Source organism: Diabrotica virgifera, chromosome 1 (assembly GCF_917563875.1).
Source record: "Diabrotica virgifera virgifera chromosome 1, PGI_DIABVI_V3a".
NCBI lineage: Eukaryota > Metazoa > Arthropoda > Insecta > Coleoptera > Chrysomelidae > Diabrotica > Diabrotica virgifera.
In genome coordinates this window covers 190,905,652-190,923,944 of record NC_065443.1, presented here as the reverse complement: position 1 = coordinate 190,923,944, position 18,293 = coordinate 190,905,652, and the positions used below count along the sequence as shown (strand labels likewise).

At 32.7% G+C, this 18,293-nt stretch overlaps 1 protein-coding gene across 1 annotated transcript in view; it reads right to left on the bottom strand.

Moving 5' to 3' along the window:
• Positions 1 to 262: 262 nt before the first annotated feature.
• LOC126878993 (mitochondrial import receptor subunit TOM40 homolog 1-like) overlaps positions 263 to 18,293 on the bottom strand; it is a 31,275-nt gene continuing 13,244 nt past the window's right edge. The window contains exons 3-5 of the mRNA XM_050641872.1: positions 15,079 to 15,308; positions 11,710 to 11,897; positions 263 to 480 (exon numbers count right to left, since the gene is read on the bottom strand). Coding sequence (XP_050497829.1) covers positions 341 to 480; positions 11,710 to 11,897; positions 15,079 to 15,308 — 558 coding nt within the window. The 3' untranslated portion in view covers positions 263 to 340. The remainder of the gene's footprint in view (positions 481 to 11,709; positions 11,898 to 15,078; positions 15,309 to 18,293) is intronic.

The window sequence follows — 18,293 nt, the reverse complement described above, 5'->3', positions numbered from 1 at the left end:
AGACTCTTAGAAGAACCATATTTATTTTGGGTTTTGTATAATTTTTATATAAAAAAATGTTAATTATGGTTTATTGGAGAGATGATATACAATTTATTTTTAATGTATACGTGAAAAGGAAAACAGTCTTATCTGTATTAAACAAAATATTTCCTTAAATGTGTTATAAAAACTTTAAATACTGTTCCTAAAGTTGGACACCCTGCATTTACATAAAAAGTATTTGAAAATAAATGCCAGAAAACAAATTAAAAGATGCGCCTAACTTGTTTAATAAAACTTTAATTGGTAATAGTCGCAACAATGAATTTATGACTAAGATTCATATTTTATAAAATGTCTATCCGATCAATATACCAACTCCGAGCCTGAATTGATTTTTATTATGGTTCATTAACCCACTAAGAGCTAACGTGAATGGCAGAGGAGTTAATTTCTTTTCTAGAACTGCGCCCACCGACCAATTTGAATCGATGTGACCTGAAACAAAAATGGTAAGTATAAATTTGTTGAACAATGTGTTTTATATGTTTTACATGTACATAATGCCAATTTTGTTGCCAATGTCCGACATATCGTTTAAGGGCCGTTTAACGTAGACCCAAAACACGTTCTGGCATTCGCAATATTGGCAGAACGTGACAAACAAAACGTCCAAAAGCCGATGTTATGCGAGGTTCAGCTTGTAAACTACACGTATTATATATTCAATATTTTTTATTCTGCTCACCTATGATTTTACAAAGCGACAAGGTAGAGAATTTGCATCGTAAAAAATATTGCTGAAAGGTGGCCCGGATTAAAAATGGTCCATGAAAAACGTCGAACTTCGGAAACTCAAGGGTCCGTAGAGAGATCAAATCAAAATGTAAGAGACATGTTGGTTGGCCAAACCACAACTAAATGGTCTAAAGCAGTGGTTCTCAACCTGGGGGGGCGTGAGAATTTCAGGGGAGGCGTGAAGGTACAAAGAAAAAAAAATTAAAATTAACAAATATATATTTTGTAAAAAAAACAAAATATTTTGTATTTCGTATTTTTATTTTGTTAGAAATATTTCTTTATTTAAACGTGATTAAAATCGTTTTACTCAAACACACAACCTGAGTTAAACACGACAGTCTTGTGTATGGCAACATCGTAGGAGCGCAAAGTATATTTACCAACATTGTATTGCAAGCACTCCTGGCTTCAGTTCAGTGACTCCGTCTCACGCGTCAGTCTCAGTCGACAGCGTCTGTGTGCTGTTTGTAGCAATCAGTATAATCGTTATTTAATAACAGAGTGATTGTTTGTGAATTATTTAATAATGTTGTGTAACAGCTTTGAAAATGGCTAAGTCACTTCCAAATAAATGATTGTATTCAGACGATTATATCAAGTATGGTTTTACCTTTATGGAGAAAAACGGCAGTCATTTACCTCGGTGTGTCAACTGTCATGCTGTTCTTAGTAATGATGCAATGCGCCCCGGACGTTTGGAACGCCATCTAATTTCAAACCATTCTTCTTTGAAAGATAAACGCCCAGAATTTTTTATTGCCAAAAAAAGCAGCCTAAAACGTATGAAACTTGACTCTACTGCAAATGTTATATAATATATCTGGAGATTTTTATTTTGCGTCCCAGCTTTTGCTAACGTAGAGTTAGCATCGTCAGTTTCACAATTTCACTGTTCTAACTTGAACCAACCAATAATTATTGACTGGAGGGCAGGCGTGAGCTATCTTCAGCGTTCAAAGGGGGTGCCAATGCTAAAAGGTTGAGAACCGCTGGTCTAAAGAGTTACGATTTCTGGAAAGCAATAAAACTACATAAAGGAATAACTAAGTCCTTATGAAGCTCAGAAGAAAGTTTTGAGATGTGTGTACAATAGGCGAACTACAAATTTCAGATACTCATTAATATTCAATTTGTCACTTATCAACTCATATTATCTGCGGGAAGGCTGACGAAGAGAATATAGTCAAGGTGGGTAAATCATAACCTATAACCGATGATATAGGTAATACGAAGTGACAACATGAATAACTAACAGAACAAGGCTAAAGTTGGACTTGAAAAGACAGCCGAGAAAATGATTGTCCTTTAGAATTCAAAGTTAACACCAGTTGATGTAGGAAGAATTGTTATTGCACGAGAATCTGATGTTGACAGAGGTAGACTTGTCCCGAGAAATGTGTTAGCTGTTGTAGGTAATCGGTACTAATGACTCTGGACTTTTGGCACTTTTTTAACCTCATCAGCCCCTAGGGTTATTAGCGGACTGGTTTATTTTTTATTAAAAGTTTTTTACACGTGGTAGTTTTGAAAAAATACAAACATTTTGTGAAATTTTGCGGTTTGTTACAGAGTTTACAGTTTTTTGACAAAGTTTATTGTTTTACTACTAGCTTCTTTCAGATAGTGTTTTAACTGAAATTGGTATTTGACGGTTGCGGCAAATCGGCTGAGAGCCCTTGGAGATGATGTATTCGTGTGTAAATTCTGTGTGATCTAGCCCCGAATTTGTAATTCTCATGACCTATAAACGATGCAAAGTATTGATGACAATACTAGGATATTCCATTTTAAAGTGGGAAAAATAAAACATTTTGACGATAATCCTCTATTTACTAATTTGAGTACCTTTATATTGTCTGTGTTCACCGTACCTCATTTAAATGCAAGTTGTGAAAGACAATTTTCAAAAGTAAATTTACCAAAAAATAAGTGCAGTAACCGCTTGATAACAGACAATTTATATGACATTATGCATTCATCCCAATCAGTTTATCTTCAAAAGGGTTGTGTCAATTTTACATCGTCAGAAATAATGTTTATTTTTATTTATAAATAATTATTACAACTATGAATACAACAAATTTATACAATAAAGATGATGACGAACTATACGAAGGTAACTAATTTAAGTTTTGTCTTTTAAAAAATTTGTTTGTTTATTATATTTGTTTACGTATTTTGTTGTATTTTTTAAACTTTTGTTAATTTTCTACTTTGGGAACATTGTTCCTACAGAAACATACCTACAAAACGAATTTGTTTTTTTTTACCATGCTTTCTTATACATTATCTTCTATATCGTTTTAATTACGCTTCTTTGTGTTGCTCACATTGAAAGTGCAAACCTACGTTAAATAATTTCCTATACCGTATTATTACCCTTTATTTTTAGATTGTGGTGTTAATAGCCCTGTATATTTCTGAGAAGAAAATGTTTTTAAATATCAAGTCGTGTTCCACACAGAGACCGAGGCGAATAAGATAAACCATCCTGTATACCTTTACAGCGTGTCTACTTAAGTTGGAAACATATGGGAAACTTTTTTATTATTAATTTTACGAAAAAAGTTATTTTTCATAAAAAGTTCTACATACTACCTAGGATTCAATCATCAGATATCAAATTTTATCAATATTATACAAGGTATGTCAAAAAATGTGAAATACCTTTATTTCTCTCAATATCGAAAATTCTTATTATGAAAAGTTGTTTGGAATTAAAAACTAAGATCAAATATGCAATTACATGCTTCTAATTGAAAAAAAAAAAATTTACCAAATTTTTCTGAAATTTAACTTTGTTTTTGTTTATTACACATAATATGATAACTCTTTTATTATTACTTTTACGAAAATATAAAAAGCTCTGTATGTCCTAAGACCTAAGATGCAACCATCATATATCACGTTTTATTAATTTTATACGAGGTATGTCAAAAAATATGAATTTCACTCAGGAGTAAAGTACCTTTATTTTTCACAATATTGAAAATTGTTGTCACAATAAGTTGTTTAGAATTAAAAACAATGTTTGAATATGCAATTACATCCTTCTAATTGAAATATTGTGAAATATAAAGGTACTATCGTAGGTATGAGCGAAATTCATATTTTTTGACACACCTCGTATAAAATTAATAAAAGTTGATATATCATGGTTGTATCCTAGATTTTACACCATGCTGAGCTTTTTATGAAAAATAACTTTTTTTCCTAAAATGAATATTAAGAGTTATCATATTTGTATTAAATAAAAACGATGTTGGGTATACTGAATTCGCTCTACCGAGATTCACTTTGACACATTCGGAATAGAAAACATACAACACAAAAATTCCTACCTCACACTATTAACTGCTAAAATCAACTTAATCTTTCACTAAAAAAAAAAGAATTATTAGAAATAGTGGGAGTGTCTACTAATCTCATAAAATTTTGTGGAGTTTATTTCTACAAAATATTTTTATTTTGTACAATAAATAATTTTCTTATTTGTTATCAATACATTATAATGGTGTAAATAAATGAAGGGCTGAGTGGATGAAGGAGGTATGTAACATTTTTACAAAAATCGAGTTATTCTCGTAGATGAAGGAGGTATGTGTTAGTATGTTTTGTGAAACTAACAGTAGCACTCTAAGAGCCGTATTAAGAGAAATACTAATGTCATGAAGGAGGTATGTATCAACAACTACTTATATTTGTAGTGGATGAAGGAGGTATGATACATAAATAGCACATACCTCCTTCTTCCACTAGTGTCCTGACCAAGTTCTGTAACATACCGCCTTCATGCACGTAACAGCTAGCTGTGAATGAGCTGTTCACCATTTGACAAAAACGATTGTTGTGATTAACACGTGTTTTGCGAATTTAAGTTGTGTTTAGTAATATTGCTCACATTGATAGTTGAAATGACTTCAAGAGGAAAGGTAATGTTACAGTTAGCTTTAAATGATAATATTTTAACTGCCAGCGAGAGTATTGACAAAAATGTAATACAAACCATGAAAAATGGGAATTCTAACCTACAAATGCCAATTTCATCAACAAGTAGTGACCATTCTACACGCAAGAATGAAGTTTGCCAAGAAGAATGTAAGTATCTTTTTTATAAAATATGAAATTCATGTAGGAATATTTTGTTATATTCAATGGTATTTTTTATTGTTACAGGGAAAGTGCCTTATACTTTCACAATGTGTCCAAGTGTTAACTTGGAGGTAAACAGTTCTGCTTCGACTTCAAATGTATAGTTTAATATCTTTTGTTTTTTTAATCAAACAGATATTCGAAATTACAAGTAATACTACAGTTTTCCTTATGTAAAAACTGACATTAATTAAAATTAAAAAATGTAACAAAATATTTCCCTCTGTTCTTATTATGAATATTGAAATTAACAAATTTGACAAAAGTTTTATGTCATGACTTGGTCAACTGTTTTGTTATGATTATTATGTAATTTGTCATAGCAAGACACGACTTATAAAGTGCTAAGGGTAGGTTAAGTGCCTTATAACTACTACAGTAAATTGACTATATCTTTTGTTTTTCAGATAATGGAGAAGACAATAACTACGATTCAAGTTGCGATACCTTATTCGGGGACAACTCTAGTGATGAATACGTGCCAGATCCGAAAGATTACAACGACTCATCATCAGACAACGAGATTGATAATGAGATGGTAGATGCACAGAGTAATAATGAACCGATGGAAGAAGAGAATGATATACTAATGGAGGATAATAACATACTAGTAAGTCAGGCAAAATCTAATGAAAATATTGTTGGACAAAATGAAAAAGAGCATATATTGCCTACAGTCCATAGTAAAAAGAAACATTTCCAACCAAAAATAAAAGTAAGTAGAAAAAGACAACGAAATCTTGATGAATGGAAGAAACGAAAAGCTACACTCTGTAGGCAAAGAGGAGAGGCCTACACAAATTATAAAGGTGAGTTGAAACCTGCTAAGACTAGTGTCAAAGGTAATATATGCCCCGAAAAGTGTCGCCGACAGTGTTCCCAGGTATTTACAATTGAAGACGGAAAAATTTTTGTCATCGTGGTACAAACTGGATATAAATGCTAAAAACTGTTCTGTATAATAGTATCAAAATAATCCCCACACACAGACAAAGAACTGGAGCTTTAAAACACAAGACCGCCTCATTCCAATATAACGTAACATACGGGGCAAAACAAACTATTACATGTAAACGAGCTTTTGTTTCGTTATATAACATTAGCATGAAGAAGGTTGACTTAATCCAAAAGCAAATTAAGATGGTTTTAGCTGCTCCTGTACCAGACAAAAGAGGAAAACACAAAAATAGACCCAATAAAATTCAAGATGATGTTGTAGCTTATATAATTCAGCATATTTCAAGTTTCCCTTCAGAATAGGGAACTTGCATAAAATTTTAAATTCGAAAAAATGGTATAAATCACAACAGAACATAATTTAGAACCTGTATCAAAAATAAAAAAGTTTTGTTTGTCTTTCGTTTGGCCCCTAAAGACGACTAAAAATTCAACTTATACCAGCCACCCCAAAACGCGTCGTGACGTCACTGGGATGTATGTTTACATTCTACACCAATTGTATATATAATTTTGGATTATACATTATAAACGTCAGTAGAAAATACAGTTATGTGACGTTACAAATGTTTTTGATCGTTTGAACTATTCATAGAAAATTTGTACTTTTACAAAATGGTTTTATTTTCAATAGTAAACCTTCTTTCCTTTCCTTCAAAAACTGTATCAAACTGCAATCTCAACAAACTGGTATATTTTATTACAGTGACATACGATAAATATCAGAATATAAATATTTGTCCTTTATTCCCTGACGACGATCTGGCTAAATACCCAAGTAGGTGGAGGCCAATAAACTAAAGAAGAAGAATATACGTAAATATAACCTAAACTGAACCACATAGTCAAACTCTGTGACGTCATGGGTCGTTTGAACTATTTTAAAATAAAGAAGACTTTAAATTTGTACTTTTAAGTTATTATAAGTTTTTGAAGCGTGAAATTTTGGAAATCTCATTTTTATACAAAATTGAACATTATTATGTAATAAAAAAAATGTGCAAGTTCCCTATTATCTCATTATTCAAGAAACTGCAATATCCATCAGAAATATCTGTCTCCGCTTTTATCGCTTCCTATTATGCATAAACTTTATATTGATACATGTAATGCAGACAAAGTCCAAAATCGATTCAAAGTTAAAGAATGCACGTACCGCAATATTTTTAACAATGAATTCAACTTATCGTTTGGACACCCGAAAAGTGACACTTGCAGCACTTGCGATTCTGGTGCTGCAAATGAGTAACATATTGAAAATTATAAAGCAGCGTTTGCGGCTCAGAATATCGACAGGGAACTAGCCAAAAATACAGATGGTGTTACATATATGACATTCGACCTCCAACAAACGATGCCGTTGCCTAGACTCAGTACTTCTAAAGCATTTTACCTCCGCCAAATGTGGTTCTATAATTTAGGCATACATATTATAACTAAAGAAGTTGATAAAACAATTTTTTGTAGATGGACTGAAGACCAAGCATGCAGGGGTAGAAGTGAGATCGCTAGGTGTCTTTTAAGAACCATTGAAGTTGAGCTGGCACTTAAACAAAAAAATCACTTAATTATTTGGGCAGATTCGTGTGCAGGGCAGAACAAAAATTTCCTAATGGTGTGTGTTTATGAGTATCTTATACGAAAAGGAATATTCCAAATAATCGACCATAAGTTTCCTGAAGTAGGTCATTCCTACTTGGATTCAGACCGGGATTTTGTCCGAATTGAAAAAAGATTAAGGAATCATCAAACTATTTGTACTCCACAACAATACTGTAAAATTATTGCCTCTGCCAATAAAAAGAATAATATGGTTATTGATATGCAACATCATTTCAAAGACACCGAGAACCTTCTAAACAAAATGCAACTGATGAATAGAAAAAAAGATGTTCTAAATGAAAAAGTATATTTCCGTGATGGCATTAAATGGATCCGGGTAGATACCTATGGGTCATACCTCTTCAAGGAGAGTTTCGATTATGGTACTCCTTTTAAAGAAGTCAATATTCTTAAAAATTTGAAAAAGCCCTCCACACTTTCCAAATATTTTGGCATTCCAAGACTTTTCAGGAAAACCGGTGCACTATCAAAAGAGAAAATTGATAACTTAACACAACAACTTCCCTTCGTTCCAGAACAACACAGGTGGTTCTATGAGCTTATTTTGCGTGAAAATAATGAATAAACTTAAGGGGTGACAATTTTCGATATCCTTGGTGTTATTAAAATATGTATATGTATTAAAAATAAATATCATTTTGAATATCTACACAATAGTATTTTCAATTGTATGCACATAACCTGTTTTATCCTTTAGATAAAGATGAAATATACAAAATATTTGTGGAAGGAGGTGTGTACACATCTTTTTTTTTTTTTGTCTGGTTAGCAGATATTAAAAAATGTTCTCAACTTCCATATTAATTTCACCACTCATGGGAACAGTATGATTAGTTAAGCATTTGAAAACCAATAACTACAAAAAAGTTCTACAATGAAAACTTTGGGGTCAAATATCTCAAAACTTACTTTTTGTTACATACCTCCTTCATCCACTCAGCCCTTCAAATAATAATTGATTGGCGTAAGGTTTATGTTATTTTTATGTTTGTTTACTATTAATAATATTGGCTATGAGCAGGTGCGTTGGTTGTGTAGTAATTTCCAATCACTTCTAACAAATGAACTTCCCAAAAAAGAAATTACTAACGTCAGTGTCAAAGTAAATCTCGATAGAGCGAATTCAGTATAGTAATAAATTTGAGAAAAATTTGTAAAATATTTTTTTTCAATTAGAGGCATGTAATTGCATATTGGATCTTAGTTTTTAATTCCAAACAGTTTTTCATAATAAGAATTTTCGATATTCAGAGAAATAAAGGTACTTTGCCCTTGAACAAAATTCATATTTTTTGACATACCTCGTATAATATCCTTTAATAGTATAATATATCCATAAAGTATAATATACTTTATGTCTGTTTACTATTAATAATATTGGCTATGAGCAGGTGCGTTGGTTGTGTAGTAATTTCCAATCACTTCTGACAACTGAACTTCCCAAAAAAGAAATTACTAACGTCAGTGTCAAAGTAAATCTCGACAGAGCGAATTCAGTATAGTAATAAATTTGAGAAGAATTTCTAAAATATTTTTTTTCAATTACAGGCATGTAATTGCATATTGGATCTTAGTTTTTAATTCCAAACAACTTTTCATAATAAGAATTTTCGATATTCAGAGAAATAAAGGTACTTTACCCTTGAACAAAATTCATATTTTTTGACATACCTCGTATAATATCAGTGGCGGCTCGTGATTTTTACAATAGGGGAGGCTATACCTAACTGTAAAATATTTAGACAAATTTGCACTAGCAAAAAAAAATCCGACAAAAAAATCTAATTTAAGGCCCCATTTTTTTGACCATTTTTATTTACATTTTATATCATAATTCAAAATTTCATAATATATCATTTTAAAAATAGTTAGTCTAATTGTAAAAGTGTATTACCAAAGTTTGTGTCGTTTATTTGTTAACAATTATATCTCTGTAAGTAGATATTGCATATCAAAATAAATACAGATTTGCAGTTTTGCAGTCCATTCAGGTTGAAGGTTCACATTTTTTAAGATACTCAACTGAATTTTTTTAATTCTAAAAGCGGCCTACTGCGAATCCAAAAACACGGTAAATTACCGATATTTTGCTTTGCATTACAGATATCGGAAAAAGTTATTTGAACAAGTTGTTCCAAATATTATTCTAATCCCACATACCAAATTTCATCACAAAATTCGCACTTTAAGTTTTTTCAGTATTTGTAGTCAGGATCCTAAAATCACAGAGGAGGCTGCTGGCCGATTAGCCGCCCTTGCCCAATCTCCGGGCAGCGTGTGCGTTAAGCGATAATGCAGCTCCAAGGAGACCGGGTCTCCTTAAACTACCATGCTTAAACGCTGCTGGGCTGCGCGGAGCATTAGCAAGTGGGATTTTCCGGCCAGCAGCCTCCTCTGCGATTTTAGGATCCTGACTACAAATAATGAAAAACTAAAAGTGCGAATTTTGTGATGAAATTTGGTATGTGTGGTTAGAATATTATTTGGAATAACTTGTTCAAATAACTTTTTCCGATATCTCTAACGCGAAGCAAAATAGCAAAGTAAACAAAACAGTGTAGTATGTGTAAAAAACTTATGGGGAGGCTAAGCCTCCCTTGCCTCCTCTGACCAGCCGCCACTGTATAATATTGATAATCAAAAATGAATAACCATTTTCAATTTCGTTGCAAAACGAAAACGCAGCCGAACCATATTCTAGTCCAATCAGAGAGTGCTGCAAGCACCCCTACCGGTTTCGAAACTTATTAGTCTCTCATCAGGAGGCACATAATATGCTGCTCTCCCCGATCCAACCAAAACAAACCCCAGCGTGCAGTCCCGGATTGCAACGAACGAAATGGCACAGATGCCCTAGCGGCAACTGCTAGAAAAAGACTAAGTTTTCACTCCAATGGCATATAAAACAACACAATGCTATTCTACACCCCACCAGAATGAAAACAATGGGAACCTTCTTTGGTTACACCTCCGAGGCTTCTACAATTTGCAAGCCATACGGATGCTGAGACTAAGGAAGATGAGGGAATTCTACAATTTACAATTCACGTCCCATCTGCTCAGCGCGGTAAAGTTCCAACGAGAATGGTTCCCTTCATACTCCACACAGAGTAAATGTAAATCAAAAATGAATAACCATTTTCAATTTCGTTGCAAAACGAAAACACAGCCGAACCATATTCTAGTCCAATCAGAGAGTGCTGCAAGCACCCCTACCGGTTTCGAAACTTATTAGTCTCTCATCAGGAGGCACATATGCTGCTCTCCCCGATCCAACCAAAACAAACCCCAGCGTGCGTTTCACCCCACCCTGGTGGGGTGTAGAATAGCATTGTGTTGTTTTATATGCCATTGGAGTGAAAACTTAGTGTAATATTGATAATGTTTGATATCTGATGATTGAATCTTAGGTTTTCATTTTCTCCAATATTGGACGATTTTGGAGAAAAATCCCGAAACAGGTCGATTTCTATTTTTAATTTACAATTTTTTGGCCTATATTTCATACTAGTCACGTCGTGCATCTGAGAGTGATGACGTAATCGATGATTTTTTTAAATGGGAATAGGGTTCGTGTGGTAGCTCAAGTTATTTGAAGCAAAAAAGAAGAATGTATGTAATTTATTTAACTCAAAATATATTGTACTGCTGTCAGTAAATAGAAAAAAATGTTTATTTTACAAATAAATATTTCTTTTCGCTTAAATTAAATCACAAACAGTCTCCCACCTACCTCTTGGCAGTTTGAACATTTAATTTTTAAGCGAAAAGCAATGATTATTTACCAAATAAACATTTTTTCCATTTTCTTACAGCAATAGAATGTATTTTGGGTTAAATAAATTGCATACATTCTTCTTTTTACGTCAATTAATTTAATTCAACAATTATTGTTTTGGCCACCCTGTATAAATAATGATATTAATGTTTATATTACTGAATAGATAATTGAACACCCTTTCAAATGAGCTACCACATGACCCCTATTCCTATTTAAAAAAAATCATCGATTACGTCATCACGTTCAGAAGGATGACGTCACTAGTATGAAATATATGCCAAAAGATTGTAATCTAAAAATAAAAATCGACCTGTTTCGGGATTTTTCTCCAAAGTTGTCCATGAATTTATTCCATAATTTAGATCCTCTCTCTATATACTGCAGCTTCCATTATTGCACCAGATATTTCTTACCTTTAAATACTACTTCACTCTTTGGTAAATCCACTTGATAACCAACAGATGCCACAGCCTCTTGCATTCTATGATTAGCCTCTAATTCAACTCCAATTTGTAACTGCTTACTAGCTCTTTGGTAGTAACATAAATGAACGCCTTGTACGCCTAATGTGCCTGATATTTGTGCGTTGTCAGTTGAATATCTACAAAAAAAAAATAATGAAGTATGTTAATTATATCCATTAACCATTTTACGTGCGTTACATACAGAGTTGTGAAATTAAAAGAGAATAAACTAGTAGAGGTGGGAAATTATCGTTGCAAACCTATAAATTTACAAAATAAGAAAATCTACGGTTTCGTTTTGATTAAAATCTGTCTTCCTCCATCCCCCGATAGTACTATTTCTAGGTCTACCTGTTGTCAAGGAGGCGCTAAGAAAGACAGATTTTTACCATTCCGACCGTAGATTGTCGATATAAATTATAATAATTCATATCGCAGTATGGATAGAACGCCCTCTAACGGGGAATAATTTTAATCAAAAACAGATTTTGAAACCGTAGATTTTCTTATTTTGTTAATGCCATACTCTACATAGAGTACAAAGACTCGTTTCATATGGGCTCTCTGAACCGCAAAGTGGAATGTTTTCCTGGCGGTGCCTTTTGGTATGTTTATACCTGGGTTAAGCAGAAAGCTTGAATTGAGTCGAAATTCATTTCTATAAATTTACATTATATATTGATATTTTCCCACCTTAAGACATATCGCAGTCAAACTGTCACAGTGGCAGCTGCCAAACTCCAGCGATACATCTAAAGTTGGGAAACTATCAATATACTTAATGTAAATTTAAAAGGTTTCTATTGATAATTTCGCACCTCTAGTAGTCTCATCTCTCTTTATTTCACAACATATTGTTTTCCGTCTTTTGCGTTATTTTGTCGGTTCTAGTGCGCTCATCACTGTATATATTTTGTTACTTATTCTTCAATGATTACACATTTTGTTTTTTATTCTTCGATCACTTTCTGTATCTATGCGATATAATCCTGTCACCTCTGTTCCACCTTTGGTATTTGTCAAAAGTTAAAAAACAACTTTGAATGTGACAGACTAATTTCAGTATTTTAGATTGTATACAGTGTCTACGAGAGGCTAATTAATGAAATATTTGTAGAGTTTCTAGACGGAGCAACCGAAAATTAGTTTAAATTCAAAGTCATTCTACCAGTTGGTCAAAAGATTAATGGATTCTCTGAACAAATGTCCAAAATGTTGACAAAATATGATATCAATGTTGGACATAAATCGTCTAAAAAAAATCTTCAAAATTTAAACCCATTATTAAGTACTAAATATCAGCATATATTGGGCAAATACACTAATATCTATATAGAAGGGTTGTTGCACAAAAAAATTGTGTACAAACCAATAAATTAAACACTACAGCCTTAGTCAAATATTCTCTAGAAAATAACAATGCTTTTGACTTTGAAAACGTTCAAATTTAAAAAAAAAAAACAAGACTAGAATAAGACTTGTATGTTGGAGATGATGTACATAAAAAAGACCAAAATTGTATCAATAACAAGAGCGGCATCAAGGATCTCTCCAATAATACACCAAAATTTAATAAATACATTTAATAAATGTATTTTATTTTGTAAATTCACCATTGGCAGATATTTTAAGACCTTGGTATTTTAAAATATTCTGGCATGTGTCTTTAGGGTCAAATATCATGCACACATTCCACCACAGATAGGCAACAAGTGCAGATGTAAATACAAAGTATGTGTGTGTATAATGTAATAATGTAGTGTAATGTTTATGTAATCATTAAGGTGCTTATTGAAAATGGTAAATAGTCCAAACTTTCACAAAATCTAATGAATCTTACCAAATATCAGATTGAACTAAACTTACGTGCATAGAAATCGGCCCACTTAAAAATTTGGTGATTTTTGATGTCTCATATTTCCTAAACCTGTTAGCCGATTTAAGTGATTTTTCAAACATGTTATAGCCTAATTCTTTAACAATACCACTGTAATAATATTGTTGCTAAACAGGTAAATTTTCGTTGTATACCGGGTGTGCCAATCAAACTGTGTTTTCTTCTCAAAGTTCGCATCACCCTGTGGAATATTCTAGCATTGATAAAAGACTGAAATTAAAACCCAACTATAGACTCAGGTTTTCTTAACATTCTGTTTTTTGATTAATTCATTTATGTAGGATAATAAAAAAGTTAGGTACTTTAACAACTAGACATGTTCTTCATCAATACACGGTGTTTCTAAATAAGTGCGTCAAACTTTAAGGGGTAATTCTGCATGAAAAAATAATGACAGTTGGCTTTATAAATGTATGTCCGCAAATATTTCGTTTCCGAGATACGGGATGTTGAATTTATTCTTACAAACTGACGCTTTATTTATTGCTTTAAAACCAGTTGAGATATGCAAATGAAATTTAGTGGGTTTTAAGAGATAGTTATTGCGGATTTTTTGACATAAAATTAAGAATTATATATTCACCATTAGCGTGCATACGGGTAATATGATCGGTCATATTACACGTATGCGCGCTAATGGTGAATATTAAATTCTTAATTGTATGTGAAAAAATGTGCAATAACTACGTCTTAAAACCCACCAAATTTCATTGGTATATCTCAACTGGTTTTAAAGCAATAAAATAAATCGTCAATTTGTAAGAAAAAATTCAACATCCCGTATCTCGGAAACGAAACATTTGCGGACATACATTTATAAAGCCAACTGTTATTATTTTTTCATGCAGAATTACCCTTTAAAGTTTGTCGTATGTATTCAGAAACACCGTGTATTGATGAAGAACATGTCTAGTTGTTAAAGTACCTAACTTTTTTATTATCCACCATAAACGAATGAATCAAAAAACAGAATGTTAAGAAAACCTGAGTCTATAGTTGGGTTTTAATTTCAGTATTTTATAAATCCTAGAATATTCCACAGGGTGATGCAAACTGAGAAAAAAACACAGTTTGATTGGTACACCCGGTATACAATGAAAATTTACCTGTTTAGCAACAATATTGTAACAGTGGTATTGCTAAAGAATCAGACTATAATATGTCATCATAAATATGAGACATCAAAAATCACCAAATTTTTAAGTGGGCCGATTTCTATGCACGTAAGTTTATTTTCAGTTGCCCATTCTGAATATTGCTCCTATAATGTGTTTTAAAGTCCGATCCACATTTCAAGATGTGTAAACAATTGTCAGATTTAAGTAAAATGTCATGCAATGATTTGCGACAGTCTTAAAATCCTATATGACGTCAAAATTAATGATGCACTGAAAGAAGTGTTTGGTTTAAATTATACTTACTTAGCTGCTGCACTTAATAAAGCTATTTCTCCGCCTGGAATACTTGGTCCTTTTTGATAGGCCAGTTCAGTTCCCAGTGCCAGCTTAGCTGTTACAGCTTGTAAATAATGTAGAACAACTATTCCTGAACTATTAATTACATCAGGATTGGCTACTGTACAACTAGCAGTATAATCAGAACCCTTATAATTCATTGTTAACTGACCTACTTGAAATTTTGAGTTCTGTACCTAAAATTGAAAAAGCATTTAATGAGTTAAAAATTTGAATTATCTATATACTGTCAGCACTTGCAGAAGTTCTGAAATTAAAAATAATATCTAGGAGAGCCATGGACTCAGATATGACAACTCAATAGCAACACAAATCATTTAATGCCAGGACATAAAGGAAATACAGCTTCGAAAAACAATAAAAATACACACACCTAGTGCCAGCGTAAATTTGCATGCTCATGTATACACGCAAGTCTTATTAGCTGCCGCGGTGGTAGATATCATAAACGGTCACGGAAAAGCCAAAACTTGTCGAGTGTTTTTAGACACTGGTTCTCAAGCACATTTTATTACCGAAGCTGTGGCTCAATTTTTGAATTTAGATCAAAAATCCGGTAATATCACAGATTCCGGGGTAGATGATTTATCGACTAAAATAATACTCTGGTCAACTTAAACATCCGAGGTTACAAAAATTACAATCAAGCTGAAAATTGGCAGGATTGTTCAAAATAGCATCATGAATGAAATCTAAAAAGTCCTCATAAATCCGACCCGAGCTAAAAAATTTACGCGGGGTCAAAGGTCACAAATATAGTTTTTAGCGATTTTCAACGAAACGGTAAGTTTTATCATAAAATTAGTTCTAACAAAAATTGTAGATTAGATAATTATCTATAAAAAATGTCTGATTACTTTTTTTCCTAAGAGCCACCGTTTTTGAGATACAACGATTCAAAAAGTTGTAATCGTCATCATATGCGCACACGCACACGTTTCCACACCACCTTTGAGGTAGTGTAATAAATACTTAGCGCGTTTTTTAACGTGGTTTCCCCCGTAGGCCTATTCCACGGATCTGTTATGATTCTGTTTAATTTGAAGCTATTGAATAATTAATTGATATTGGCAAGGGTTAAAAATGATAAAAGTTATAAAAAGCGGTATAAATTTAAAAAAAAGGGAAATTTATCCAACTTGTTCATAATTTTCTAATATTTCTGCTTCCTCTTCTCCTTGTTCTTCTTATTCATCTTCTAGTTCTTCTTCTTGTTGTTCTTCTTCTTCTTCTTCTTGTTCATCCTGGATGCAAGTAAATTGCCCCAATAATGACACATTGCATGGCTCCTCGATAGAATCAAATGAATCCTCAATTGTTGGTGATTCAACATTGGAGCACGACCGGTTTTGACAATTAGTGCATTCCACCGAACAAAACAGTCCAACTTTTTTGCAATCACATTTAGAGCTACATCCCTTTTTACGGTTGCAAAAAAGTGTGTTCAGGAGTTTTTTCGGCGCAGGTGGAAGTAAAATTTGAGTTGGTTCTAATGAACTGTCCACTAATTTCCATCCCCAGTCTTTTGGATCTAGCTGATAACCAAGCCACACTTGAACTTGGTAATATACCCGAAAAAGATGATGAGCAGCCGCTAAGGTTGGAGGAAGACAAGATAACTGCACTTGTTTTTTTTTCGAGTATTTTTAAAGAAACATGCATATCGAAACTTATCTAAGCACATAGTTTTTTAGGCGCTCCATACATAGAGAGAAGAAAGCTAATTCCGTAGGAAATAACTTCTTGTGGAGTTGAATTAGTTTTTTTTTAAACTTCACTCCACATGTATGGTCACATATTTCTGCTCTTTAAGAAATTCTAAAAATTCATCAGCTCTTTCAGTACTTGCATTGATTAATGTTTTTAACGGCAACAATTTCGCCTTCAGTTAAAATTTTAGCACAAATAAAACAATATTCTGACATTTTTGTTATAACAATGAAAATAACACGAAATAGGTTAAAAAATATAGGTTTAACACAAATTTTCACTCCGGAGTAGTACTCAAGACAAATAAGGGAAAATTGAAAAATGTCTAGATATGCTTGAATATCTGAATACCATCATGAAATGAACACCATTTACAGCTACAAGCTGATCATGGTTATAAAAACAAAGACGATATATTTCTGACTAAGGATCATGCTAAAATGAAAACTATTATTTTGATCTCCAATAATGCCTGCCAACACCAGATCTCCAAAGCGGTAAGTTGTTTTACAAGACGACTGTGACAATTCACAAGCTCACTGCTATTTATTGCATTAATCTCGAGCAAAATGTGGTGGAAATGAAATTGGTTTCTACCTATATAAACTTCCTTACAAAAGATTTAGATCCGTATCTTGAACACCTAATAATGTATTCAGACTGTTATCCTGGCCAGAATAAGAACAGTTTCACAACAGCAGCTTGTTTAACTGCTTTACAATACTCTGCAAATTTAAAAATTATTGATCACAGTCTAGCCATACACATATGGAGTGCGATGCGGATCAGTCTAAAAGAAAAAATTTAGTAGTCAAATAGATGATTGGGCTCAAACACCGACATGATTGGGCTCAATTAATTTGGCAAGTAGGGAGAAAACATCAATTTTTAGTTAAAGAATTTTGGTGGCTTTTTTAATTCCGTACTAGTTAACCGCAAAACTGATAATCAAAATAACAAGATAAACTGGACACAATTTCGTTGGTTACGATATGAAAAATCTAAACAATTTCGGTACAAGTTGTCCTTTTACAAATAAGTACCTTTCAATACCATAGATTTAGAAAAGAGGGGAAAAGTGACTACAAATTTATTACCCAAAGAGGTATTAAACAAGCCTCTACCTATAATGATAGAGAAGAAAAAGCACATGACTTACTGCCGTATATATTATATGAGAATCACTGTGGCACTTTTATAAAAATCTACCCACAAATAAAGACTTAGCTGATTTGCTCCCAGATTTTTATTTATTTATTGAAGATATTCTTCTTTAGGCGCGATTCGATTGAGGGTAAAATTGTACATAAATCTGCGCGCCTGCGCACACAGACAGTATGTAGTTCCTTGCTAATCTTTCAAGATAGGTGTTTATGTATCTGTATCCGTGCAAATAAGTCATTAAAAGAATATATTAGTGTTTTTAGTAAATGTATTATTTATTATAATTC